General features: G+C 41.2%; 1 protein-coding gene and 7 non-coding genes across 8 annotated transcripts; 5 read left to right on the top strand and 3 right to left on the bottom strand.

The window, feature by feature from the left end:
• Window positions 1-663: 663 nt before the first annotated feature.
• vac14 (vac14 homolog (S. cerevisiae)) lies at window positions 664-24,438 on the top strand. The gene is made up of 20 exons (XM_062461402.1): window positions 664-1,103; window positions 1,200-1,324; window positions 1,924-2,074; window positions 2,196-2,363; window positions 2,474-2,536; window positions 3,497-3,604; window positions 3,780-3,889; window positions 5,443-5,564; window positions 5,670-5,807; window positions 6,003-6,140; window positions 18,966-19,029; window positions 20,026-20,170; window positions 20,605-20,670; window positions 20,847-20,982; window positions 21,332-21,449; window positions 21,727-21,901; window positions 22,320-22,438; window positions 22,618-22,697; window positions 22,934-23,084; window positions 23,264-24,438. The coding sequence occupies exons 2-20, from the start codon at window positions 1,221-1,223 to the stop codon at window positions 23,433-23,435; spliced, it is 2,328 nt and encodes a 775-aa protein (XP_062317386.1). The 5' UTR covers window positions 664-1,103; window positions 1,200-1,220; the 3' UTR covers window positions 23,436-24,438.
• On the top strand, window positions 7,932-8,014 carry trnal-cag (transfer RNA leucine (anticodon CAG)). The gene has a single exon. It is a non-coding gene; the product is annotated as a tRNA-Leu (tRNA).
• trnag-gcc (transfer RNA glycine (anticodon GCC)) lies at window positions 8,376-8,446 on the bottom strand. Its single transcript has one exon. It is a non-coding gene; the product is annotated as a tRNA-Gly (tRNA).
• Window positions 15,136-15,207, bottom strand: trnad-guc (transfer RNA aspartic acid (anticodon GUC)). Its single transcript has one exon. It is a non-coding gene; the product is annotated as a tRNA-Asp (tRNA).
• On the top strand, window positions 15,894-15,964 carry trnag-gcc (transfer RNA glycine (anticodon GCC)). The gene has a single exon. It is a non-coding gene; the product is annotated as a tRNA-Gly (tRNA).
• On the top strand, window positions 16,360-16,442 carry trnal-cag (transfer RNA leucine (anticodon CAG)). The gene has a single exon. It is a non-coding gene; the product is annotated as a tRNA-Leu (tRNA).
• trnag-gcc (transfer RNA glycine (anticodon GCC)) lies at window positions 16,839-16,909 on the bottom strand. Its single transcript has one exon. It is a non-coding gene; the product is annotated as a tRNA-Gly (tRNA).
• Window positions 18,422-18,492, top strand: trnag-gcc (transfer RNA glycine (anticodon GCC)). The gene has a single exon. It is a non-coding gene; the product is annotated as a tRNA-Gly (tRNA).
• Window positions 24,439-27,997: the final 3,559 nt, after the last annotated feature.

Genomic DNA, 27,997 nt, shown 5'->3' with positions numbered 1-27,997 from the left:
ATGCCTGTGCCTCGTTCATTAATAGTATAGCGGGAAGTTATCTCTTACTTCTCAGCGTGAGAAATAGTTGAAATGCGACTTGAGAGCCCTGTATCTCATAACAAGTATGTGAAACACATGCAATGTATACGTTTTTCAGTATACATGCCATGCTCTAACATGTAGATGTTTGTGCCAAATAATGCCTATATAGGCCCAACTGAAAAAAGTTGGCCTTTAAACATTTCAAACACGTAAACAAATGTATTTGTTTACGTTTAGTTAGCTGTTTGTGTATTCAAAGTAAATTTGCACTTTTCTTTAAGATTCCACCAAAATCACTAGAACATACTTGTGATCATACATTAGCCCTTTGGGTGTGTGTGTGGTCAGATGGTTTTAACCGTCCCCTCTTTATTTGAGCGTCACCTCAAAACAGAGCTGCCTTCAACATATGGCAAATGCTCCAACTTAAACCGTTGACAAACGCTCGATGCTAATCAACTAAGATATTATTATTTTTCATTTCCTTGCTTTTGCAACTTTGGGCTCATAACCTCTGAAAGGTAGGTTTTGGGCCACGCCAAGCTGCATGCGACCTAGGCTGCAAAACGTTTATCCATTTTCACAAAACGATACGTAGTCAGTGAACGCAGCCCGGATCGCAAGCTCGGTATTTGACTATGCTACCCGACAAGGAAATCATGTGAGCCGGGAAATATGGCTACATGATCAAGGCATTGATATATTGTCTTTATCCTCTCCTCGAGACTATAACAACATCTCGTCCACGCACTCTTGTCACAGGTTACTCAAATTCCGAAAGTGGTGATATAAATAGGTTAAAATAGCACGCTAGTTGAAAGCTAAATCAAGGATGTTAGTATAGTTAAGTGAATGTTATTTCGTAACCCGAGCTATTCGCTATCTAAAATAATCGTTGGCGTTGTAACAGTATCCAACCATTAGTTTATAAATCCTCAAGTGCACGTGTTGATAAGTTTAGGTGTTGTGTAGCTGTTGTTTCACTTTGTGTCGAACGCGAATAGATGGATGTTGCCAACATCTGAGTGATGCAGTTCTTCTACGAATACATCAAAACATTTAAACTAGACAGACTTTAGGTAAAAGATTTTGCATTCTTGAACATTTCCTTGCACAAGTTGTTTCTAATTGACATCGTGAAGAGTACTTCTGTACCTGAGCTAATTCTCACATAGATCACCCGCATCAATTTGATAATGAACACAGAGAAGGACTTCTCGCCTTTGACACCCAACATCGTTAGAGCTCTGAATGACAAACTATACGAAAAGAGGAAGGTTGCTGCACTCGAGATAGAAAAGTAAGTTGTCTCTTGCGCATTTGATCAAGTTGAAACCTGAAAAGGTTTTTTTGTGTGTAGATTTGAAAGGACTATACTGCCTGTCACTTATGCTGTCCTGTTTCAAATTCCTATCGTCTGCTACAAATTATTGAGTCTTTGATATCGTAAAACTACAAGTAGAACATGTCCTCAACTTCCTTACCCAGAGACTGCATGGGTGGGCAGAACTCCTATCTCCTGAGAACTCATGTGACCATCTGCCATGACATAATGTTCAATGCTAACAGTAATGCCCAGAAATGCTGTGAAGGGAAAGCTATTTTGTTCACCCGCTCCCTGAATGTGTTGCTAAATACGAATCTTTCACTAGGTTGCATTTCTGTCTGGAACAGTTTCTGTTTCTGTATTTAGGTGCCATTCTTGTCTAGTCATATGAGGCTGATTTACTTGGGGCCTGTTGTCAATTCCTGTATAATCACCTCTTCTCTACCTGTGTATATACTCAATCTTATATGTAACATTCCACCCATAATGTCAGTAAAAAAGAAAATGATTAACTTACATTAATTTGGGATAGTTCTTTTAAACAGCTCTGGCTGTCTTGTCTCTTTCACCAGGCTGGTGAGAGAGTTTGTGGCGCAGAATAACTCTACTCAGATCAGACATGTTATCCAGATCCTGGCCTCAGAGTTTGCCCTGTCCCAGCACCCTCACAGCCGCAAGGGAGGGCTCATTGGCCTGGCAGCCTGCTCAATCGCCCTGGGCAAGGTAGGCCTGTCTCAGTCCCATTCAGGTGTAACCAAGTTGAATTGGTTAAACTGTGTGTGTTTAGTGTAGTGAGTTTACTTGCTATTTCCACATGTAAACGTGTGTTTGTGTGTGTGTGCAGGACTCGGGGCTGTACCTAAAGGAGCTGATTGAGCCAGTGCTCACATGTTTCAATGACTCAGACAGCCGTCTGCGCTACTACGCCTGCGAGGCTCTCTACAACATAGTGAAGGTGGCCAGAGGGGCTGTGCTGCCTCACTTCAACGTGCTCTTTGATGGACTTAGCAAGGTGAATGTTGTCTAGACAACTGACAATCTATAGCTGACGTGAGCTCTACGCGACATCTTTAGAAGATGATGATTATCTTGATTGTTGTTGTTGTCGTTGTCGTCTTCCAGTTGGCGGCGGACCCAGATCCCAACGTGAAGAGTGGCTCGGAGCTCCTCGACAGACTCTTGAAGGTGAGCTATCTGAACCAGCAGGGCTGATTGACAGTATTTGCAAATAGTAATTGGTCCGATGAAGTTACAGACAAAACAAAAAAAACTACTGATAAGTCCCTCAATTGCGCCAGCTGTGAAGCAAATCAATGCACCTCAGTGACTTGCATGTGATTTATGTATGTTGATCCAGTCCTACGATTCAAAACACTGAATATCTCATCTGCTATATCCTACTGAAGTGAAAATCTGATGGTCTTTCATCTAGCACAGGGTATAGAATAGAAATGTACTGGAAAGTGCAATGTCAATATATTATCTTGGACTGCATGGTCTGGGGGAAGGAATGCTCTACAATGTGTAGAAAAAAAATAAAAATGAAAAGTTTATAGGCAATTACAGTAGTCCTGAATTGGCCACTTTTAGGATTATTATCCTCGCTGGAGTAAAAGGGATCTGGATTACTGTTTAGTTATATCTGCAAGGAAGTACCCATTACAGGAACACAAACAATACACACCTACATATACAATAATCTGTTTATATACAGTAAATTATTCATCATATTCACACACAAACTTTAATATGCACAGACATTCATTGTGAAAAGCATTGGCAAAGTGAGACCGCTCTGTAGTGCCATTTAACTGGATTTTTTCATGTTCTTTGTACAGTATGTTGATTTGTGTGGAACTAGATAAAGCTTGAGTGGGCAGCTAGATAAGACAGAAGATTATCTAACAGCATGTGATACCTACTGGTTACACAGCTATAAAATTGGTTACACATAGTTAGCTGTATCATGTAGCAAATATTCCTGTTTTACAAAGCTGTGAGATATCAGGAACAAAAATGTCTCTTGGAATTGCATTACAATTTATTAATTTGCGATTATGGTTTTTCTTACTTAATATACATTAGACCTTTTGAATCTGTTAATATTTGAACATCTTGTGGTGTTGAATCCATGTTTGTTTCCAGGACATTGTGACAGAGAGTAACAAGTTTGACTTGGTGGCCTTCGTGCCTCTGTTGCGTGAGAGGATCTACTCCAACAACCAGTACGCTCGCCAGTTCATCATCTCCTGGGTGAGTACATACATGGCTGGAATTACAAAATAAACTAAATGTTCTGTGTTTGTATCTAATCCGATCTCAAGTTTGTAAAGAGATATGACTGTGGTTGTGTTGGACGGAGAAAGAATATGTTTTTCTGCTCTGCTAGTCCTTTTAATCCCTGGCTGGTCATCTCTCCCATGTCTAGATCCTGGTTCTGGAGTCTGTCCCAGACATCAACCTGCTGGATTACCTTCCTGAGATCCTGGATGGCCTTTTCCAGATCCTCGGAGACAACGGCAAGGAGATTCGAAGGACGTAAGATACTGTTATCTATTTCTCTATTCTTGTCTTTTATGTGCACAGACCAACAACTTGTATGACCATGATAACATTCCTGAGGGAACACTTTCCTAATTGTACCAAAATCATATCATACAAACAATATATTTGATTGAAGCTTGAACAACATCCTTCCCTCTGTCCCACAAAACAGACAAACGTGTATGTTCTGTGTTATGTATTAAAAACAACCAACTGTTTTATATGGTGAGCTGTGTTTTGTGAAAAGCCTCAAAATAATGGAAGTTCAAATGACCACCAAATCCTAATTCAAATCGATACACAAACAAGGTGTATTATGTAGTACTGTACAATGTTGTGTGATGTATGATGTAGTACAGGAGCCGTACAATGCTGTAACAGGTGTAGTAGCTGTGTACTGGAATAAACCTTGTTTGTGAATTGATAGTTGTGTTGTGGTGGCCATTTGAATTCTCTTTCCTTTGAGGCTTTTCACAAACCATAACTAGGCACATAAAACCAGCTGCTGTTGTTCTTGATTGGCTGGTAGGTGGCATTTAAAGGCAGGGTATCTCATGTGTTTAAAAAAGCACATTTTGTCATATTTGCCTAAATAAACGTCACATCTTAATAGCAACCAATACATCTAAAGGTTTGAGGGTAATATTAAATCAATCCGACATCTGTGGGCGTCGCAGGACTGTAATAAACACTAGAAATCATTAAGACCGTTCCGAGACTAATGATTGGACGGGCTGTCTGTCTACCCATCTACCTGCACGCACTCTGCCCCTGCACTCAATGCGCGTTACTTTAGTTTTGAGGGAATCGCTTTGAAGGGAGGGGGTGTGATATTTTGGTTTGAATCGTGTCAAATATAAGCTAAAATAGCTAGCATTGCACAACTTGCCTAACCCAGCTTTAACTCAATAGGTTATAACTCGAGACAGCTCTCAACTCAGCAGAAAACTTACCTTTGTATGCCTGCGCTTCGTCCATTAATTTTAGCGAGACAAGTTAGGCCTGATAATTTTTTGACTACTATCGGCATAATTTTATCTAACGTTTTATTTATTTATTTTCGCAGTTTCAGTTGCTCTATTAAATTGTTTCAGTAATCTAATGGTATTGACATTGTTTCTGAAAGTATTTATCGTGGGTTGAAATGAATTGCCACAAACCATGAAGCTAGAGCTAACTACATCTAGCAAATGTAGCTCTTTATGTCAGAGCTAGCTAGTCTAGCTGTCAGTCGATCTTCTCTGATCAACCAGAGGGCCTAATCAATGGAAATGTAAGTTTGCTGGCCAAAATAGATGGCGCTAACTTGGTTTAAGACTGACAAGTCCGACAACAGGCAGATAATGTAATATGTCTATCAATGCCAGTAAGCGTAGCTTCGTTTAAGTTGTCTTGTCATTCCTCGAAACGTTGTCCGTGGCAGGCAAGCTAGCAAACTAGCTAGCTAGCTAGCCTGGTGTGGCGGGCTCGGCTTCTTACTTTAAACAGTTCCATCGTCGGTTTGATAAGTCCCAGTCCCAGTCCGACCCTGTCTGTACCCCACACAGGTGTGAGGTGGTGTTGGGGGAGTTCCTGAAGGAGATCAAGAAAACTCCCTCCAGCGTGAAGTTTGCAGAGATGGCCAACATCCTGGTCATCCACTGCCAGGTGTCTGACGAGTCCAAACTAAGTAAGGGACATTGTGTATCTTTCTGTCTGCTACTTTTGTTCATACTGTTACTCATTGGTCTTATGCCCTTATCTTCCCCTTTTCTCATTCTTCCCTCTCTCCTAGCCAATGACCTGATCCAGCTGACAGCTATGACATGGATGAGGGAGTTCATTCAGCTGGCAGGCAGGGTGGTTTTGCCCTACTCCTCTGGCATCCTGACTGCTGTTCTCCCCTGCCTCTCCTACGACGACCGCAAGAAGAGTATCCTTCTCTCTGACATTTCTCTCCATTCACATACTCCATATTAGCCGCTAGAAGTTGTAATGCGGAGGAATAATAAAAAATGTTTTCACCGATTAAAAAAAACAAAAACATTTCGGGTTTAGATGGTTTCAGAGTTGTGTTATCACTAATTGCATATGATTCAGGTTGTGGTTCTTAAGCACTCCTGTCCAGGCACCAAGGAAGCTGCCAGTGCCTGCAACCACAGTCTGATGAAGCTGGTGACCCCAGAGGATGATGAAGATGAAGAGGATGGAGTAAGCACTCCTCCGAAACAGGACAGCCCACCCAAGACAGAGGCAGACGGCAACGGTGAGTGGTTTTCTCTAATTGGGGTGTGCTTGCCTTGGGCGAGCACAAACTATTGTTCTCTCTCATATATATTATTATTATTTTCCCACTCCTAAGGATTCCTCAATATTTGGACCACATAGACAACAGTTCGGATGTAAAAATGTTCGTCTTGGTCTCGATTGCGTTGCTTCTATTCCAGTAACCCAACATTCCAAGCATTCCATTCTGATAGGCTACTTACAGCTCAAGAATACATTTCATTTAGCTTTCTGTATGCGGGGAATAGCATAACAGAGATGAGGTTTTAGTAGCCTAGCTAAGGTGGGGGCGGATTAGAGCAGTGGTAAATAAAATAGTCTGCATTTAAGGGTGTGTTCACACTTGGCAGGTTTGGTTCGATGAAAACAAACTTTGATGCGATTGCTCTGTTAGCGAACCAGGACTATAGGCTATAATTAAATTTTTTGGTCCAGACTAAGGGATCCAAGAGAACCAAACTAAAAGTGTGAACACGACAGTCAAAACTCCTCCAGCGATGAGCAGTAGCCTAATTAGAAACTAGCATAGAGTTTTATCCCCATTTCGTGTTGATGTGCACAAGCCACAGTCCAATTTATTGTTCAGGGAGCAAACATTTGAGAGCAGGATAAACGGGACAGCAAGCAGAGATTGTAGCTTCTAGCTTAGAAGTTCCAGACTAATATGCTACACTTCTCTCATTTTTGCAATACTTGGACCGTGCCCTGTCAGTAAATAAAGAACAACTTTTTTTTCCCAGGATAGCTGGATCTATCAGGTCCTTGAATGTTTATGAGACAATTTCAATAGCTCCTTCATAGATCTAATGATTGCAAACTATAGTTTGAGTATCCACTAATTTGCCTTACATACGTTGATTAGCCAATAAAATCACCAATGAAAATTGACAATGATTCGTTAGACTCATGTTTGAATACATGCAAAAATGCTTTTATTAGTTACGTTTGTCTGCTTTACAAAACATATCTTATTTGCAATCGTAAATTATTGTGGCCGCTCTAAAATAATGGGACATAAGAATTGCGCTTATAATCAGAATCAGAATGGGATTTATTCGCCATCAAAGTTTGCACAGACAAGGAATTTGCTTTGGCAGGAAGGTGCATACAATAAACATATAGGGACCTAAAATTTAAATATGTGGACTATCTATACTAAGGGTACATAAACTAGCAGTACTAAGTGGAATTAGAATTAAATAAAATATATCTCTCCATTCACTGTAGGAGCCATTATACCAATGTCTACAGACAAATGTATGTGAAACAAATGCACGTCGTATAATTAAATTCTTATCATTTTACACGTGTATATACTATACATATTAGGTATATTTATACACTATATATTAAACTTTGTCTGAATATCAGAAGACTCACAAACGGGAGCCCTTGAAACATCTGCTGATAGAAAAGAGAATATCAGCCTTGGAATGTAAGAAACGCAAAATAGCCTCAGGATCAAAATGACCCCTCTCGCTTCTAGTGTTAACAGGTCCTAAAGATGTTCAAATCAAAGGAATGAATCTGGTCAAAACTTTTCTTGTTGAAAGTGGTTGTCGGCTTTAGGGATGTTTTTTAAGTCATTAGTGGTTTGATTTGGGACACAGTGTTGTCTGTAGAGTCAATTGATGCAAATTTGATGAACATCTTGCATTGGCTGGTAATGGAATCCGAGATATAATATATTTAGCAATAATTGCTATAGACTAATGCTAGTACCCATTAGGTATGTCTTCACAGTCCCCAGTGTTAGCATCATTGCCAATCAGTCAGGATGGCCGAGCGGTCTAAGGCGCTGCGTTCAGGTCGCAGTCTCCTCTGGAGGCGTGGGTTCAAATCCCACTTCTGACATTACTTTTTTGTTCAGATTATGGAATTAATTTAAGGCTACATACAGGCCGGTGCCTCCATAGTAATGTCTGTAGTAAGATATAAAATAGCATACAATGTGAATTCAGTGGTAGAATCCCCACCACACAGGACGCCGGGGCTCCAATACATTTCCTTTATGTAGCTAGTTGTGTGTTCCGGCTGTCTAGTAAAAGTTGACAACTAACTAATAGTTTGGCAGTTGATTTGAGTATACATATATGGGTGTCCACACGCATAATTTGCAATTACTCTAGAAATGGTACCCGCTCATTACAATTGTTACTACAGTTATGATCGTGTATTTTGAGTGATATCACAAAACGAGTGTTAAAGAGTCTCATGCATTGGCCGGGAATCGAACCCGGGCCTCCCGCGTGGCAGGCGAGAATTCTACCACTGAACCACCAATGCTTAGAAACTTGATTTTTTTACCCTGGCGAATTCAAAATAAGTGGGAAGAAGTAAGTAAGAAGGAGTGAGGAGCAGTAGTTGTGGGAAAGGAGGAGGTGGAGGAGGAGGGGTGAGGGAGCGAAGAAGGAGGAAGGGTGGTTGTTGGAAAGTGGGAGGTGTCTTCAGTGTATTTTTTTAGGGAGGAGTTAGAAACAGAGCTGGTAGCTTTGTGTAAAGCTGGTTGGGATGATTGCTTGGTCCTGCAGTTATATTAGATCTCTACCCTTTCATTTTGATGAATGGAGTCTTTATTCATATAAACAAAGATTGTATTGTAATAAAAACATGTACTGCCTTAAACGCCTGGGTGAGTAGGATATTTGCTCTTTGTGCTTCCAAAGTAGTTTTTACGAGAGAATTGTTTATATTAAACCCTTTAGACAAGAAGTTGGCCATCTGTTTTCTTTAACCCTTGTGTTATCTTCGGGTCATTCTGACCCATCAGTCATTGTGACCCACCGTCGTATTGCGACAAATTTACCTCATACAAAAACAAAGTGAAGCATTTTCTTTTAACCATTGGGCTGTCTCAGACCCCCCACATTGCAAAGGTTAATAAAATAAAATTATTTTTATTTGTTTTTGTATTGGGTAAACGCAACGATGGTTCGTTATGAACCTTTGGGTCATGTGACCCGAAGGCAGCACAAGGGTTAAAATAGTTTGATCATTACAGAATAGCTAACTAACAATGAAACTCCTACAGTCAAGGGCGAAATAGTCAATCACACATTGGGGGGGACAGCTGGGGACTTTCTGTATTGGCGCATACATTTTTATTTTAGTTTTTATCAAAATAAAAGATGAATGTTTGTCATTGTACAACACAACAAGGCCTTTTATTCCATCTGATCGTCAAACCAACATATACTCACTAATGATTCTAGCAGTGTTTCCCACACATAGACTAATTCGTGGCGGTGCGCCACAGAATCAACACCGGCCGCCACATATTGTGTTTCGTCAACAAACAAAAAAATTACACTATTTAGGTAAAAACACGCAGCGTATTCGTTCAGCTGCATTTCCTTTCCCTGCTCTCCCTCCGTCTCTCCGTCTTTCTCACATAAGCACAATCACAACGTCAGCACACGTTAGCAACGATGCATACCTACGCCGTTCTAGTAAGACCGACAGCTATATCAGCGAGCCTTCAGCATTAGTGCCGTAGCTAAGGTCAAGGAAAGTTGAGGCTACTTTTCGCTAGGTACCTACGGACATAATCGAAGGTTCCCCTTCATTCTTTTGGTGAGAAGTCTCAGGAGCTAGCTACTTACCCGGTGTCATGGAGCCGACCAGTTAAATAGTTATTTAGCACTAGCGTGCATATGCAGAAATTATTTGTTTGTTGTTGTTGATTTTGTGAATTATTTCGACCCCCCCCCCCGCCACAAATAGCTTTCTAATCTGTGGGAAACACTGATTCCAGCATCGGTATAGATTACTAGCAAATCGAAATCTGCACTAATTCTACAATTCGAAATTCACCTAGTCGTTATCTAAGGGATTATGTTAGCCAAATACTGGATATTTACCATCCATAAATATGTGCCAAATTTCTGTCTGATTTCGCGCTCCGAACTCACTCATTGACGGTGCACAAGAGTACAAAGGTATAAAGGAAACATGTATTTCAGAAGAAATGGGGGGGTGTCCCCATAGAATTACGCTGGGGGGGGGGGTGTCCCCATAGAATTACGCCTATGCCTACAGTAGGTCTGAAACGATTAGTCGACATTATCGACAACGTCGACAATAAAAAACTAATAGACAAATATTTATTTTGTCGACAAGTCGTTTGATTTAATTTGACCTATTTTAAGGGCCAGCAATAATGTGATTTGATCAATGCGGCGCTGTAGCGCTCGACTGTAATGCTACCGAATGCAATCCAATGGAAGACGAGACGACACGGTGCTTATGGGAATGTCAGATTGCAAACGAAGCCGAACTAGCAGTGTGGGAAAGTTTTACAAAATGTCCAACAATAAATGCTGTTGTGTGTAATACATGAAGATTGGTACTTGCTTTTCGTGGGAGCACAACGTGCATATGGAAACTTTTTATTTTTATTTATGTTTTACGTTGTATTTATACATTTTTGGTTTACAACATACAGGTAGTACAGACATCACAAATGAAAATACACAGTTGTAAACTTTTCACCCCGCTGCCTCACCCTATTTCGTTGAGGAGATCATAGATCTGCAGGGATACAAAAAATTAAAATAAAGGATGACCTCCTCTCCTCCCCCCCCATCCCTAAAACCCTTCTCCCCACCCCATATTCCCAGACAGGCAGGCGTCCAACACAATAAAGGCAACAGAGTCAGGAAAAGAAAAAAAAAACAAGCAATGTAAATTCACTTATAAGCAGTAAAGATGCATATTTGGCAAGATAAACACCAATTACATATCAGTACATCTGCATACAATGGTCAACCCACATCTGGCCGTGGCATAGTATCTTGCATATGGAAACTTCTCGGCACAAGAGGACACAACTAGCTGGGATAGCTTTTGTTAGCGACACCAGTTGTTAAAAACTTCTATAAAATGGGCTAGTAATAACAGGGCTCTAGACAAACTTTTTGCCTTGGTTGCACTGGTGCGCCTAACTTTTTTATTTAGGTGCACCAGCACAAAATTTAGGTGCACCCAAATTGTTTGTTGCGTCGCCTTTAACGCCACAATTTCAAGGTAATTTTTTATCACGCTCCATATACATTTATATATATCTATTATATGTATATATACTATGTAAATCATTTAAAACAAGAATAAGGTGTCGGTAAATAACATATTTTTTATTTGAAGCACAATTATACTGTATATAAAATCTTAAATAAAAATAAATAAATGTTTAAAGTGCTTCACTGCTGGCAAACATTTTACGCAAAATAAAACATTTCAAAAGTGCTTCCTTGAACTAAGACCCAACATTTGATGTCTTATAACGGGTCCCCCCCTGCTGTTGCATGCCCCTCAGAAGGCCAACACTTATAATTTTGCCTTCTTGCCCTTTTGCCTTGGCCAAACCAGCTTGCAACACTTTCTCTAGCATCAAAATCCTCCAAACTGGGCCCCTCCACACTGATTCTTATCAGATCTTCCACTGTGTCTGTGTGAAGGGATGCTCTGGTATCTGATTTTATTCTCTTTTGTGAAGAGAATCCTCTCTCACAAATAGCAGATGACACAGGGAGGACCAGCAGAATGTGGACAAGGTTCAGTATGTTCTGAAAAACATACAAAACACATTAAAACTTGGGATGTACAAGCTGTCAACGTTGTCTTAGATATCAAAGTTGACATTGAAATCGAAATCTCATAAAAAAAGAAAACAGTAAAACCTTGTACTCTGAACAGTATGGCTCTCTGGTTAACATCAGCTCCCAAAGGCTGAGGTAGGTCTTGTCCTTGAACATCCTGGCGATTAACAGCTTCAGGCCGACAAACTCTTCTTTTGCCAGCTCAGTGTTGACGCCATTTCTGGAATTGACATGGATTAAACAGCCAATCAGTGTTTAAATTAACAGGATTGCTACCAGCACACGTACTGTGCATTTGTCCATCATGCTACCTTGTGAGGACAGGGGAGAAGTGATCCAAGAGGAATGCAAGGTCATCAGCACCATGGTCCACTAACTCCTCTTGGTCTTCAGGCCAGCTGTCATAGTTGAAGATGTTGAAGCATTTGACAGCTTTGGTTGTGGAAGATTTGGCATCATCCTCTCCTATTGGAAGGATAAAGACATCTTAATAAATGAGTAATAGAATTTCTGATCTATCAATGTGTTCATAAGACAGAGTACACTTGCCTAGGAGGCTACAGAATCTTGATTTCAAATGTTTGACAGTGGATTGGATTGTTGGCTCCATTGCTCTTTGAAGTTTAGTGTTAGCAGTACCATCTTCTGCCAGCTTAGACACTTCCCCTTTGAGTGTAACTGTCTGTGTGTGACATAAAGAATAAACACACATTGTGAGTTCGATATTATAAATATTTGTTTATTAGAGTATTTCCTATATCTGAAACGAAACCATAAATGTACCTGGAATGTGTAGATTGGCATTTCACCCTGCTGCCTCTTCTGCAGCCTAAGGTCATCACCTCTGTGGTCACCAGCAGTTTTTCAAGAGCACAAACTGCCTGTTTAGACATATCAAGCACTATTACAAATACAGCTGAAGCTAATAACAAATATAAGTAAAAATTATATCCCATTCATCTCCCTTACCTGAGGTAGGATGGTCTCATTTTTCTGAAGTAGGAGACTAAACTTGGTTATTCCAGCAAAAACATCAGCCAGAAAGTGACAAAAAGCCACAAAAGTGCCATCTTCTATTGATTTCTTGACCTGTATCATACAACCACAGCAACTATTCAGATACAACATGGATAAACGAAAAATTCTGGGGGGAAAATTACTGAAGTTAAAGTGGCAATAATTTAATGAATTCCCTGTGGAAATCCCCACTCACCTTTGTGGCTCGGCCTGCAACATCTGCATTGGTAGAGGACCCTGCCAAATGGTCCATATGACAGTGGACTGCAGTGAACTGGCCTTGTTGGCCATTCTGTCCAGGTCTGAGGAAGGTCTCCAGGGCCCTGGAGACATGTGGAAGCCATCGTGTTCCTTTAACCCCACCAGGGACTAACACATCCACTCCCAGGTCCTCTCCAATGGCCTTCAGGTCCCTCATTGATTTGGGACTAAAATGATAGGTCTTCCACACCAAATGTAGCATATCATAAACTTGACGGATCATTGCATTGTCCTTCTGGACCGACAACATGGCCAATTCCAATCTGTAAAGACATCTCAATTAATTTACATATACCTCTTTATAAGAAAATACACAAAAGCATACAATGTGCATTGGGATGTCAGGTACAAGTCTTAAGCCTACCTGTGTGGCATACAGTGAAAGGGTATGATGAAATCCCCTGCGTCTTTCTGTAAAAGGGCTATAACTCCCCCTTTGCTACCAAGATTAACTGCAGCACCATCAGCCCCCAGTGCAACTGTTTTTTCAAGCCAGTCTCCACACTGATCCCCAAACGCAGCAAATGCTTTCTTTGTGGCGGCATAGATTCCTAAACAAAGAAATGATCATGCAGGTCACTAGCCTATAGCTTGCCAGGTCAATATTTTTCATGTGATCAAGGCTTACTTAGATTTTTATTTTGGATTTTTTAATAATATTTTGGGTCTATACAATTTGCTTAAGATTTCATAGATCATGCTATATTGTTGGTAGGCCTTAACATAGGGTACACTTACCTTGTGCATGACCATGCTCCACTTCAATGTGTCCAATTAGAATATTGAGCGGTCTCCCTATACTCAAGATCCTGCTGTAGACAATCACACACTCCTTCGTGGAAATGTCTGTGTCACCGTCAATCATAAACGACATGTATGTGGAATTCGCGATGGCAACGGTCGTCTTTTTTTTTTATGTGTCGCATTGCATGTGCAATAAATTGGGCACATGCAACGTCATTACTGTACGTTGGGTTCACGTCTAATCCATTTTTCTTCATCAGAATTATTTCTGATTTAAACTTTGTGAAGGGCAGCTCTTCTTTGGCGAGATTATAGGCAACGTTGAATTTAATGATCATTTCTGATTCTGCTGAGGACCTGAGAGCTGCTGCTTGCCGCTGAAATGCAGCGGGGAGAGGGGCCACTGTCACACACGTATCGCGGCATGAAGTGTGTTTTTTTGAAATGTTGTGCTTTTTCAGCGTTTCAATTCGAAACGTTGTTGATCCTTTTACAAATGCACTGTTCCCTGCCATGCTCTGGCCACATGTTACAGTAAATGCAGTGCATTGCCTTCTCTTCCTTGTCAAACCTTAACCAGGGAAACCGGTCTAACCACTCTTTCCGAAAGGAATATATTTTTTCCTTTTTATTTTGAGTCGCTAGCTCAGGCTCGTTAGGCTCTACCTCCGTCTCTGAGTCGGCCATCTCCGACGAAGGACCAGGGCGTGGTGGCTCCATGTCTGGGCTTTTGTCGGAGCATTGACCGGGGAGAGTGTTGGGGGGAACAGGCCCACTTTTCTTTAAAAAGAAACTATCAATAGGTCGATTTCTTTTCATTGTTCCTCGTCTCAGCTCTGCGTTTACTGGTTCGCTAGTCTTCAGGTAGCAATTTCAATCACAACTCGCAGCATTGTAGGCCTAAAGGGATATCTGGACCACAACCAATCAGAGGCAAAGACCCGCCCCATCTCTGTCTCTGATTGGTTTAGACCACAATATGATCCCACCATGAGTGAGTTCCGTCAAAGTAGAACAAACGCTTCTTTCGTGGAGAGACAGCGGATGCGAGGACAGGTGCACCGGTGCGACCTAAGAATTTTTTTAGTCGCACCCGTACACATTTGGTCGCACAATTGGTCGCACTCTAGAGCCCTGAATAATACTGATTCTGATTCCATATTCATGTGACAAAAGGATATGTTAGGCAGAATGCTGCATCAGTTAATAAGTTACTTGTTAGTAAAGTGAAGTAAATAGTGAATGGCATTGTCTTGACGATTGGTCAATAAATCGTTAGATTAGTCGATTATCAAAATAATTGTTTGTTGCAGCCCTAGCCTACAGTACTAACTTAGGGAAAATCAAAAAGTAGCTCTCCCCGTCGGGGAATTGAACCCCGGTCTCCCGCGTGACAGGCGGGGATACTGACCACTATACTAACGAGGAGCTGTTGAGAATGTGAAAAGGTTAAGATATTGTTTTTAAGTAGATTCCAGTGAAGATGCAGTTTTTCGGTAGTTATTCAAATCCTTGTATATCATATAAGTAGAAAATCATGTCATTAAATTACATTTTACATTTTTGGTGTTTTACAGATGACAACTGTGTTGTAGTTGTGTTTACTTTTTGCTGCCTTTGTTTACAATTTTGCAGCACAAGTGCATCACAGTGCAAAACATTTTTAGTGACTGAGAATGTGTTTAGAGTTTTGCCAAAAGAGTGTTTGATACGACAAATGGGTTTAGGCCACTGAACATTTAATTTAGAGAATGGGGTTTAGTGTTTTAGCAATTGTGAAAAACTGTAATGGCACACAGAAGACCAACAGCATGTCTGTTCATATTATGTAGTTTTCCAATCAACAGTATTTTCTAGAAACTGCACCAAGGGGTTAAAAGCAGTGTCTTGGCAAAGAGTTTCTCTTTGAATCGTATAGTTGATGACAATTTAAACTAGTTTAACGCCCGTTGGCATAAATAAATAATTATACATTTATTATATAGTTATTTCCTGTATCTATAGTTAGATAATTATTTGTGTTTAACCCCATGGTAAGACTGCTGTAAGTGATTATCCCCTGTGGCATGTTAAGTATGATAGTAGTCGACAGTGTTGCTGGGTCTAGCATCTGAGCATTGGTGGTTCAGTGGTAGAATTCTCGCCTGCCACGCGGGAGGCCCGGGTTCGATTCCCGGCCAATGCATGAGGCTTTTTTTTAGCACTTGATTTGTGTAATTAACACTCACTACACCTACATAAACATAGCTGTAGTAACAATTGTAACTGGGGAAATACAGATGTCAACTGCTAAACTATAAGTTGAGACATAGAAAAATAGAGTTGCAATGCATAGCAGAATTCTACCACTGAACCACCAATGCGCTGACTTAAAAGCCCAATGCATTATGGGGGATTCAAACTAAAGTCTAACAACGCATGAAGGTTGTGATGTCTTAGATGTCTAAATATTTGTAAACAGGGTTTAATGTCACCGCTGAGTCAACAAGCTCATGATCTTTCAGGCAAGATACAAGTGTAAAATCATCAATAAACCCATCATATGGGATGTGGAACACATTTTGGCACTTGCTTTCACCAGTCAGGATGGCCGAGCGGTCTAAGGCGCTGCGTTCAGGTCGCAGTCTCCTCTGGAGGCGTGGGTTCAAATCCCACTTCTGACAATAATTTTATTTAATTACAAAACTATAACGGTATACGTGATCAAATTGGTGGCACACACACAATTCCTGGAATTATAGATAGGGCACAGTGCCTGCGATGATGTCGTTGACACACACAAAAATGTCTTAAATTATAGATAGATGCCCATGATGCAGCTGGAGATGACAGTTCTTCTCAGTGGCTTTGGTAAAATTCTCTGTCACCTCTGAAGTATGTGTTCAACCTAATCTTTTGTAGTCACTTATGCACATCATAAAAGCAATTTATCATTATTTAAAACAAACACATTCATACAAATGATGATCAAAATGGTATTGCTTCTCAGTGGTTCTCAGTAATAATGACAGATTCCTTTCATTATTAGAGATAGAATACACGTATTAAAAAGAGTCTCATGCATTGGCCGGGAATCGAACCCGGGCCTCCCGCGTGGCAGGCGAGAATTCTACCACTGAACCACCAATGCTTAGATGTCTAAATGCAAAGAATTTCAGCATTTTAAACAAAAACGCATGTAGGGCAGTTTAGAAGGCTACTGAGACGGCACATTTGTCATTATGTAGTTAAGGCATCGGTGCATTCAAGCTAATTTGTCACGGTTCAGGTTTTATGCACCCTGCATGTCCTGGAAAGGGCAGCTGCAGTCCCAATCAAGCTTACAAATTTTAAGAATGAAATTCGAGATGTACTTTTACAATCCACAGTGGCCAGTTGTTCAGAAGTGATTTGATCGGATTTCGGCTTTTGGATTGGATCAAATCTTGACAATGGGTTGTTCAAAATCAAAAAAGGATTCTGAAAGTGGATTAGATCACGTAATCCAGTTTTGGTTTTGATCTGGATCAAACCTTCAATATGTGTTGTTCAAAACTTTTTAGTAGGATTAGGATAGCTTTGATCTAAAAAATCAAGATCATTCTGATCCCAGCAGAAGGGTGGATTCAAGGTGGATTCAGGAACAAAATGTAATAAAACTTGAAATTGGTCAAATGAAACTGTATTTGTATCATGTAATTCATATAAATGTATTTATATGTAAGAGCAGAAGTACAGATTATTCTGGCAGAGGAACAAATCACTCTTTCCCAACTTCAGCAAACCAAGAGCCCGCCTCTTAAAAGGATAGTTTCAAAAAGCTGGTCTCTCGACAACCGAAGACTAACTTTGAAAGTTCTTTAATTTTGTTAACTATAGGACATTTAGCCTTTTTCAGATTTTGAAACACATGCTCAAAATATTCACATTGTATTTGTGAAGAATGTATATTTGTTTGTTTCAATTGTTGGTGGGTCAGATGATGGCTTGGACTGTTTGGATTGTTTTATTTGGACTTTTTCTGTGTCTTCAAATCAAAACACTTAAAAATGACCCCATGCTGGCTATTGAACCTGTTCTTTACTTGGCTAGCCTACTACATGGGCCTACATTGTTATACATAGTCCCATCTACAACACTGGGAATCCGAATTTGGTCATCTTGAAAAGTTTGTATCTGGATGACGGTTATCCAATCTAATGTTGCTTTGAAAACCAGTAAAAATGTAAAATGGATTACCTGATCCTGGATAGCAAAACATGGGATTTTAAAATCCAGATAATTCTGATCCAGATTAAACTTTCTGAACAACTGGCCCCTGAGGTTATTTGCAAAGTCAGTCACAACCTTCATGCGTTGTTAGACTTTAGTTTGAATCCCCCATAATGCATTGGGCTTTTAACCCTTGTGCTGCCTTCGGGTCACATGACCCAAAGGTTCATAACGAACCATCGTTGTGTTTACCCAATTTTACCCAATACAAAAACAAATAAAAATAATTTGATTTTAACCTTTGCAATGTGGGGGGTCTGAGACAGCCCAACGGTTAAAAGAAAATGCTTCACTTTGTTTTTGTATGCGGTAAATTTGTCGCAATACGACGGTGGGTCACAATGACTGATGGGTCAGAATGAGCTGAAGATAACACAAGGGTTAAGTCAGCGCATTGGTGGTTCAGTGGTAGAATTCTCGCCTGCCACGCGGGAGGCCCGGGTTCGATTCCCGGCCAATGCATGTCTATGTTTTGTTGTTTTATTTTATTTATTTTAACCTTTATTTAACAAGGAGAGTCCCATTGAAATTAAAAATCTACTTTTCAAGGGAGACCTGGCCAAGACTGGCAGCAACATAAAAACACATAGTTACAGACCGAAGAGAAGTTAAAAAAAATTAAAGTTAAGAGTCAGTTACATAACCTGGTTCATTTAAAACATTGACATTTTTGGTAACCTGCCTCAATTTTTTTTCATTTTAGATTTAAAAGCAGTGTGGTATCAGTTATTTGAGTTTTAAATCATTCTGCAACATATTCCATGATAACGGTGCACAATACATAAAAGCCCTTTTTCCCATTTCCGTTCTGGCATTTGGGACAAATGTGTATGCCAATATGTTATTTGTACATTTCATCATGTCGGTGTCCGCTAGAGCATTTTACTTGAATTAGTCAAGAATTTTTATTTTGTATCTTTCCTGTCTGGTTTCAGATGTATTAAACGCGTCACAGGAGTCTGTTGGTTTTAGTAACATCTGCTTCTTTACTCCTACAAGGTAAGCATTTGCTTCATCAGATTTGTCATTGTCCGGCCTTTGTCAATGTCAGGTTTGGCATTCATTTGTTAACTGACCTTTTCTCACTAAGCTAGCATTCAAGATGTATTCCTTTTGAATGACCCCATTAGTTGGTTAACAAGCAATTAACTTATTTTTTGGGCTGTTTTTTCCCTTTGAGGCCAAGAAAGATGCTACAAAAGCCTTTATATTGCTCCACTGTTGCCACGGTGACCCCTCGCCAGGGTTTGACGAGCACCACTGTCCATCTCCAACTCTCTCATAAGTACTACATAGATGTTAACGGTTCAAGCCCTACCCTACTGCTCATAGAATACTGTCCTAGTGCTAATTGCCCCTCTAGTATGCTTCCCCAGTGTTGTGTGGTGCCTTAGTGAAGTGAGATGGCAGAGTTCTATCTACCTTGAGGGCTGAAGGGGTATCCCAACATAAGCTTTTATATTTTGTACTTAATTTAGTAAATTATGGTTTTTCCATTCCAAATGAGAGGACATTACCAGACCATGTGTCACTGCTTCCCAAGTGTCTGCATACTGCCCTTAACTGACCGCAAATGATCACTCGTCATAAATCAAATATAAATGTAATTTAATACGGCTATCCTAATATAACGTAAACTTTGGGCCTGCAGATACATCCATGTAACTGACAGATGGTGACCCATACCTAGCCAAACAACACTACACCTGAATCCCACATTAACTGGCCATTTTTGTTGATTTATGATGACTTCAGATGTGTCTGACCCAACTCTACTGAATTTCCCCCAGACTGGTGATAGACTCATATGTAAACCTTCAAATAAAGTTCCTCTCGGCATGGATCATTTGCTTAAACGATCAGGACACTGACCCTGCTTTGTCGATACTTCTCTCTCCTTCCCACATTCTCTCTCTATCCTATCCTTCTCTGTCCTTCCCACATTCTTTCTCTATCCTATCTGTTTCTCTCTCTTCCTCCCTCCATCTCCCCCAGTGTGGAGCGCTCCCAGGTCAGTCTGGACCTGGATGGTATTGTCCAGGTGTTGGACAGACACCTGCATGATTCTTCTACTGGCATGATGACCCGTATTTCTGTGCTAAAATGGCTCTACCACCTGTACATCAAGACACCACGCAAGGTTAGCATACCACCTGTACATCAAGACACCACGCAAGGTTAGCATGTCCTGATAGCACCTCAGTGTTAGTGTATCCTGATAGCACCTTTACCACCTCAGGGTTAGTGTCTCCTGATATTATCTCTACCACCTCAGGGTTAGTATCTCTTGATATTATCTTTACTACCTCAGGGTTAGTGTCTAGATAGTAACTACCACCTCAAGGTTAATAGCTCTAGTCATTGTAAGGGGAATGCCAGTTTCTCCACTGGACTGTGTTCAAATTTGTGCCTGCTTGTTATTCTACAATTATTTTTCAAAACATGTACTTTATAATTATATACTCTGTAAGATAATCCTTCACACCTCCTAAACAACCCCTTTTTTGATAACTTGTGGCATGGACAGAACAAGCATTTCTCAATTTCATCCATCTGTCTGTTTTTACAATGTAGATGTTCCGGCATACAGACAGCCTGTTTCCCATGTTGCTGAAGACTCTCTCCGATGAGTCTGATGAGGTTAGTACAGTACAACAGACCATTTTAGTGCAAAGCTCTGAGGCTCTGATTTGTTTTGTGGGTTGCTTTTTACAACTCTTAATTTTACTTCAAACATTGTTTTGATTACTTAATGACTTTTTCATTGGAATGTCCCCTTAAACAATGTTCCTTATGCAACCGGACCTCGTCCCCAGGTGATTCTGAAAGATCTGGAGGTTCTGGCAGAGATTGCCTCTTCTCCTGCCGGCCAGACCGACGCGACAGGGTCATGTGACAGCAAACTGGAGCTGCAGGTTCCAGGGGGGAGCAAGGCTGGGCAGCAGCCAACAGGTGAGTAGAGAGACTGGGTCGCAAGCAAGAAAGGAAACAGTCTGGATGAGGGAGAAAACAGACTGATTAAAAGGGAAGTGGACTGACACAGACTGTGTGCACATGTGCATCTTTTTAACAGAAAGATTGCTAGTTCGAATCCCAAGCCAGGCTACACAGCCAATTTTAAAATGTTACTTTATCACTAAAGATAATGTTTATATGAAATGTCAACACAAGTAAACAATTTGACATTTTCTGTGTACCAAAAATGAAGCAGCTACATTGGCATCTGAGGGATTGGCATCACAGTTAGAAATGATAACTTGAGCCATGTCCCCCTTCTTCCCCCTTCTTCCCTGTTCTGCAGACTCTTCTCCCTCCACCCCCAGCATGAACTCCTACTTCTACAAGTTCATGATCAACCTGCTGAAGCGCTTCAGTTTGGAGAGGAAGCTGCTGGAGAACAGAGGCGCCTTCATCATCAGGTAGATACGCACAACGAGACAGCACCACAGACTGAATGTGAAGTTAGCTGAGTGGGTTCCTTTGTCGCTGAGATCACATTTGTAAGTCAAATGTATAGTTTCAGACAAAGGTGTCTTGCATTCTAATTAAATGATCAATAATAATGTGTTCAATTAGCAGACACTTTTATCCAATCTGACTACTCCTTTGTAATCTAAGTACTTATCAGTTATCCTCACAACACAAGAAGTTGTGTGTGTGTGACTGCATACATGATCTACCTTTCTGTCTCTCTAGGCAGCTGTGCCTTCTGCTGCACGCTGAGAACATCTTCCATTCCATGGCTGACATCTTGCTGAAGGAGGAGGACCTGAAGTTTGCCTCCACCATGGTCCAGACCCTCAATACCATCCTGCTCACCTCAGCCGAGCTCTTCCAGCTACGCAACCAGCTCAAGGACCTGCGCACACAGGTCACCACACACACCCTGCCCAGAGTGGTGCAACTATTGTTGTACATTATATATGATGAGAAATCCCTCAATCTCATACGATATGAGATTGAGGGATTTCCCTCAAATGTTACTATGTAATTAAAATATTTTCAGATTATTTCAATTGCTTTGATACTCCAATGCCGGCCTCAACATAGTGTCCATAATTATTGAGAAGGGGTTTATTAAATCATTGCGTTCGGACCGAATGCACTGATTGGACGGGCTGTTTACCTGTTGTCCTCCAGTAGTCAGGCTGGGTTTGAAGGGAGGGGGTGGGATATTTTTGTTTGGATACTTTCATACTCAAGCCAAAATTGCTAGTTTTGCTAAATTTACCTACCCGGCCTTTTAAGATGTTTGATGTGTGTAGTGATGTGAGTGTTGCCCCCTGCAGGAGAGCTGTGCGTTGTTCTGCTGTCTGTACCGTTCCTGGTGTCACAACCCTGTTGCCACGGTTTCCCTCTGCTTCCTGACCCAGAACTATAAACACGCTTACGATCTTATCCAGAAGTTGTATCCTTCCTCGTCTGGACCCAGTCCAGAACCCTACACCTAACATGTTTCCAAATTCCTTTAAGGAAAAAAACCTTCTGTGGCTGTTGGTATTTTCCCCTTTATTATGTTAAATCTAATTTAATCCATGTTTAACGAGATGTAGACCATGCAGTGTTCCTTGACAGTAGTGTGTGTAGTGGAGACCTAGAGGTGACTGTTGATTTCCTCATGGAGGTGGATAAGCTGGTGCAGCTGATAGAGAGCCCCATTTTCACCTGTGAGTCTTACTTTCACGTATACACTTTTCTTTTAAATCTCTACCAAACACACACACACACACACGCATTTGTCAACATGGTCCACGTGAAAAAGAATGTGGCGTTCACTGGTGTGAAACGCCACAAAAAAGGGGGGAATCCCAGGGGAAATCCCCCTACGGATATATACGTTTAACTGTGCTATCGAGTCCCTAATCCTCACTGACGTTCACCCACCCTTCTCACCCTGGCCCAGACCTTCGTCTGCAGCTGCTCGACGTGGAGAACAACCCCTACCTGATCAAGGCTCTGTACGGCCTCCTGATGCTCCTGCCCCAGAGCCAGGCCTTTCAGCTGCTCTCCCATCGTCTGCGCTGCGTCCCCAACCCCGAACTCATGAGGACCGTGTACGTACAACACACACGCACTTGGTCTGATATACTGTGGTAGGCCTGAATAAGACAAGACACATTGGCTAAATGAAACAGTGCTTATAGAGAGTCAACACCCTTCCTGACATTTTCATGATGGGCGTTTAAAGGCTGCTAAATCGCCTAAATGAAGTCATGTCTGTCTGTGTCTGTAGGGATGAATCAAAATATGTTGAAGCCAAGCCAGTAATGTCCAAGCGTGCGGCTCAGGCCCACATGGACTACAGAGAGCTGCTGCAACACTTTGACCGTGTCCAGAGCAAACACCTGGAGGTCCGACACCAGCGATCGGGACGGGCAGAGCAAGGCGACAGGAAACTGCTATGATGTCATCAACACCAACCCTGAGCCCCTGAGGCCGGGGTGTGAGTTACTCGGTTGAGCCACCCCCGCCCCCCCCCATTCCAACGCATGCAGATCGGGACACAAACACATACTCAAGTTATAGAAACCAAACTGTAGGGCACTGGCTTGCATAGGCAGGACAGGAGAGGGAAGCTCTATTTTCTACAACAGATTTCAGGCATGCTCTACTCTCTTTGAAGGATGTTCAATTGTGTTTTTTTTTTTTTTTACAGTTACAGGCTGTTTTAAGTGCTTTGTGTTTGAGATGTTGTTAATGAGATACTGAGTTGTTTAAAAGTGCGCACATTAAGACACACACAACTGCTGCAATTGCACAGCATGCAAACCTGTATGTTTATCCTGGCACTCAGGCCTTGAAATAGCCCTGTTTCTTCTTAAATGTAGATCAGAGAACCTTGACATCTTCAACAAAGTTTTTGAACCATATTAGCTAAAGATAAGGGGAGATGCTGCCCCTAACAACGGCAAACTTGTGGTTACCCTCTCTGGCTTCATATTAATGTATCTTTAAATTCCATTGTGGTCTTCTATCTGACAGTCCTCTCTCCCCTCCCTCCCTTAATTTCAAGCCTCTTTCCATAATCTCCCCTTTTATCTCACCCATCCCTCACTATCCCACCTTCCTGTAAGTGCAGTGCAAGGTAAAGCTTACATAATTGTTTGTCCTCTCCTTTTAAGGTAAAGAAGCTCTGAAATTGCCCACTTGAAAACATGCTCCTCAACACAGCTTGGGCCGGTCAGTAACCGGTGTCTTTCCAAGAACAGTAGGAGAGAAGGAGGTCTCTTTAGATTGAAACACAGTCCATTAATTCATTGTGCACCTGAGCAGCCAGTCAACTCCCTCAGTGGCTGCTGTGCAGCCAGCTTGTATTCTCTCATTTCTTCCCTCATCTGCTTCCTGTAATGCCTTGTGTAGAAAGACTAAGGAGTTAGGAGTAATCTCAAATAAAGTGGACCATGTTGAAAACTGACCCATGTCTATTTATTTTTGTGTCTATGGTGCCAGTGTCACACACAACCTGTTTTCTGTATTTCGTAAGTCTGTAGAGTCATACTTTAAAGGTGTACTGTCAACGAATATACTCTGTTGAGGATGGTTATTGGTCAAGATCAGTGGTTTTCCATGTAACTGCAGATCAGCGCAGGACATGAGGGGGAAAGTATACTGCTATACAGGAAACTCAACTGTTACTTCTCAAAATGTGTGAAACATATCTAACACAAATCTGATTTACATAGTTTATTCTTCTGATATTTATCTCAGTTATGCCACACTCACCTCTTCATACCAGCCTCTCCTTGCAGAACAACCAAGATGTCCATGGTTGGACCTTAAACGACAAATTCACCAAGTAAAATCATTTATTCTAGCACGAGTGAAGGGGTTAGTCTTGGTACTACTAGTGATTGGTAAACTACAGTCCAGTACAGTTAGTTATGGTTGAAGACACTTGCATAAGAAAACGTAACTCTTATTTTTGATTTGATGTGAAATTAGTATTGTCACTTAGAATGAGCCCTACTTGAGATGAAACCTGCATTGAACGGTTCCATTCTGTGATAGTTGCAAAAATATATACTTTGATGTTGATCATCAAAATGAAAAGTTTAAGACATCTACTACAGTGCATACCAAGCAATCGTCACAACCAGCTTTACACATAAAGATACTGTTTCTCACCCCTCCCAAAAAAACCACTTCCCCCTTCTGTGCGGATGAAATATTGGCCGAGTACTACTGTCACGATACAGTTACCATACGTGAGCTACAGTAGCGAACTTCAGAAAGTGTTCGCTAAAGATGTGGCCCGTGTGGTAGGCGAGAATTCTACCACTGAACCACCAATGCTTTGTTTCTCGACTTACTTCACCCTGGAATCTTAATGAGGAGGGTGTGGCCGGGGCATGGGCTCGGCATGGGCCCGAAAACTCCCTAAAACGTTTCCCATTCATTCTCAATGGTAGTCCTAAACTAGCTTGGCTCTGCCCTCCTACGTACTTCCGCTCAATTTTGATTTTGCTTCTGTACTAGGTCTGGGATTTTGGTGTATTAGTCGGTTTTTGAAACAACATTTTTGTAGGTCCAATCAGCGAACAGAGGGAGTGGCTGAGAACGATGATGTGGATGTCGTTCGCTAGTTTGAGTTGTAGTTCAGTAATGGCGGCGGAGTCGCTGCCGAATATCCAAAATGTAAAGCCAGAGCAAGAACAATCTTTGCTAAGTTTTGTTGGTGGCCATGATGTTGTGGCCCTCCTCCCCACGGGGTTCGGGAAAAGTTTGATTTTCCAGCTACGGCAGCTAGCTCCGTTACAGTAGTGGTGAAGCAGTTGGCTAAGGTGAACGCTAGCGATTGGTTATGGCAGATCAGAGTGGCTCTGGGCAGATCCAATAGTTTTAAACTTCATCACAGTACCCGCCTTCAAGGAAGTTAACACTTGTCAATGGAGCGATCCCAGACCCACTGTACAATTTGGCCTACTAGGGTCTGGTTAGGACCAGGCTATCCCAGACCCTCTGTACAAATGAAATGTACGAGGGTCTGGTTAGGACCGGGCTAGTCCTAAACCATCCGTAGGTGGTTTAGGAACCACCTACGGATGTAATATTCTGACGACCTCTTGAAGGTCGTGGATAGGTGTAACGAAAAAAACATGATCTCACGTGACTGTTCTTTGTCAGACGGGTTCAATTCCCCGAAGGCTGATTCATTTTAAAGGAGACATGACATGCTGTTTTTGGATGCTTTTATATAGGCCTTAATGGTCCCCTAATACTGTATCAGAAGTCTCTTTCCCGAAATTCAGCCTTGGTGCAGAATTACAGCCACTACTAGCAGTCCCACAAGGAGCTTTCCTCAGAACGCGCTGTTTTGGTGTCTGTAGCTTTAAATGCTAATGAGGAGCGGAGGGGCGGCACCATATGCTAATGTTTACAATGGATGTATCGCAATGGCTGTAGCCCCGTTGCTGTAAAATGCCTCGAATTTTCCCATTCTCATCTGTTAACCCTGGTTTGCAGAGGTACACGCTCAAGTCATTTCAATGAGGGGAAAGACGGATATCGCGCGCGCCATAACACCAACAGCAGAACGGTTATCCAAATAACAAAGAAGTGTACGTTACAGCATGTGTATTCACACACATACTTGATGCTATCTACCTTTCCATTAGGGACAGTAACTCAGGTGTTAGCTGCAGAGCTAATGTTACAGCCACATTCTAAGGGTAGCAAGCTAGGTAACCATATACAGTAAAGCTACAAAATGATATAGCGTTAGTTAACTTACTTGTCCGAGGTTAGTAGCTGGACGAAGGAGAGTTAGTACTGATCCAGAATTTAATTTCAGCAAGGCCAGTTTTGTATTAGCTCAAATTGAGGAAACAGTCGTGGCTGAAGTGTTTGGCGCAGACATACAAAACAAATGCGCCTACAACAGAAGTTGTGTAGGCGCATTTCCAGAGAAAATAAAATTAAGATACTGGGTCTTCAGAGGCTCGGATGAAGGAACTGTAAAAATATTTTTGTTTTCCTTTGTACATCCAAACTGAGCAAATGTAATGCTTCGTTCGTTTGCAAGCCATGTCTCGAGGATAAAAACACTTGCACGGTCTTAGCTCAGTTTCTTATGGGCGGGCCAGATTCTCTGGGCGGGCAAAGCAGATAGAGGGGAGGTAACCTTCCTCTTTGTTACGTCACAAAGAGGACATTTTCAAACAGAGCAATTGAGCTTTCATTTTCTGAAAGGCGGAGAAGAACACCCAGGGCTTGGTTTACACCGATCGAAAATTCTAGCCACTGGGGGACCAAAGGCAGGCTAGGGGAACTCATATTAATGTTAAATAACCTCCTAAAGTGAAGTTTTCATGTCATGTCACCTTTAAGTGCTGGTATGTTTTTTGTTTACATTTAAGTAATTTATTAAATATAAAGTCAGTCAAAATATGAAACTTTTGTCATCCATAGTTGTTTATGTTTTTCTGTGTTCTGTATAGATGATACCAATAAATCCAAGACTTGTGCTGAAATCTGAACTTTGTTTTATAGTGTAGGCCTATAGTCTCAAGATTAAAAGCAAAAAAACTATTTACACAAAAGCAAAACAGTAATTACACACCATTTCTTTCATTCACATCACAATTAACACAGTATTATTGTCCATTAAACAGGCTACGTCTCAAAATTAAAAGCAAAAAACTATTAACACCATTCTTTTACATCACTATTTACACCACTAGTATTTACACAAGATTATGTGAACATTGCTAATTACACGCCATTATTATTAGTGCATTATTATTATACACTCATTATTCATATTCATTTCCCTTCTCAGCTGCTGCTGGTCAAATCATGTCAATCATTTTCATTACTCACTGTTATTGCTAGATGGCATAGTGGCAGAATGAACTAAATAAAGTAAGTGGAGCACAAAAACGCAAAATACAAAGGTTAAAAAACAACGTGACCAAGATATCCTGAAACAAATTCCTAAATCGGTCTTTGTCAGGTGACGTCACAGTTG

The sequence above is a fragment of the Osmerus eperlanus genome, chromosome 5 (genome assembly GCF_963692335.1).
Source record: "Osmerus eperlanus chromosome 5, fOsmEpe2.1, whole genome shotgun sequence".
In the NCBI taxonomy this organism is placed as follows: domain Eukaryota; kingdom Metazoa; phylum Chordata; class Actinopteri; order Osmeriformes; family Osmeridae; genus Osmerus; species Osmerus eperlanus.
Note: the sequence above shows the minus strand (reverse complement) of the source record. Positions and strands in the feature narration are given on the sequence as shown.

What these genes read in the sequence shown, in the direction of transcription:
- vac14 (XM_062461402.1), top strand. Translation starts at nt 1,221, where the DNA reads ATGAACACAGAGAAGGACTTCTCGCCTTTGACACCCAACATCGTTAGA. An exon ending in TCTCCGATGAGTCTGATGAG is followed by an intron (nt 20,671 to 20,846) that starts GTTAGTACAGTA and finishes CCTCGTCCCCAG; the next exon opens with GTGATTCTGAAAGATCTGGA. An exon ending in AGAGGCGCCTTCATCATCAG is followed by an intron (nt 21,450 to 21,726) that starts GTAGATACGCAC and finishes CTGTCTCTCTAG; the next exon opens with GCAGCTGTGCCTTCTGCTGC.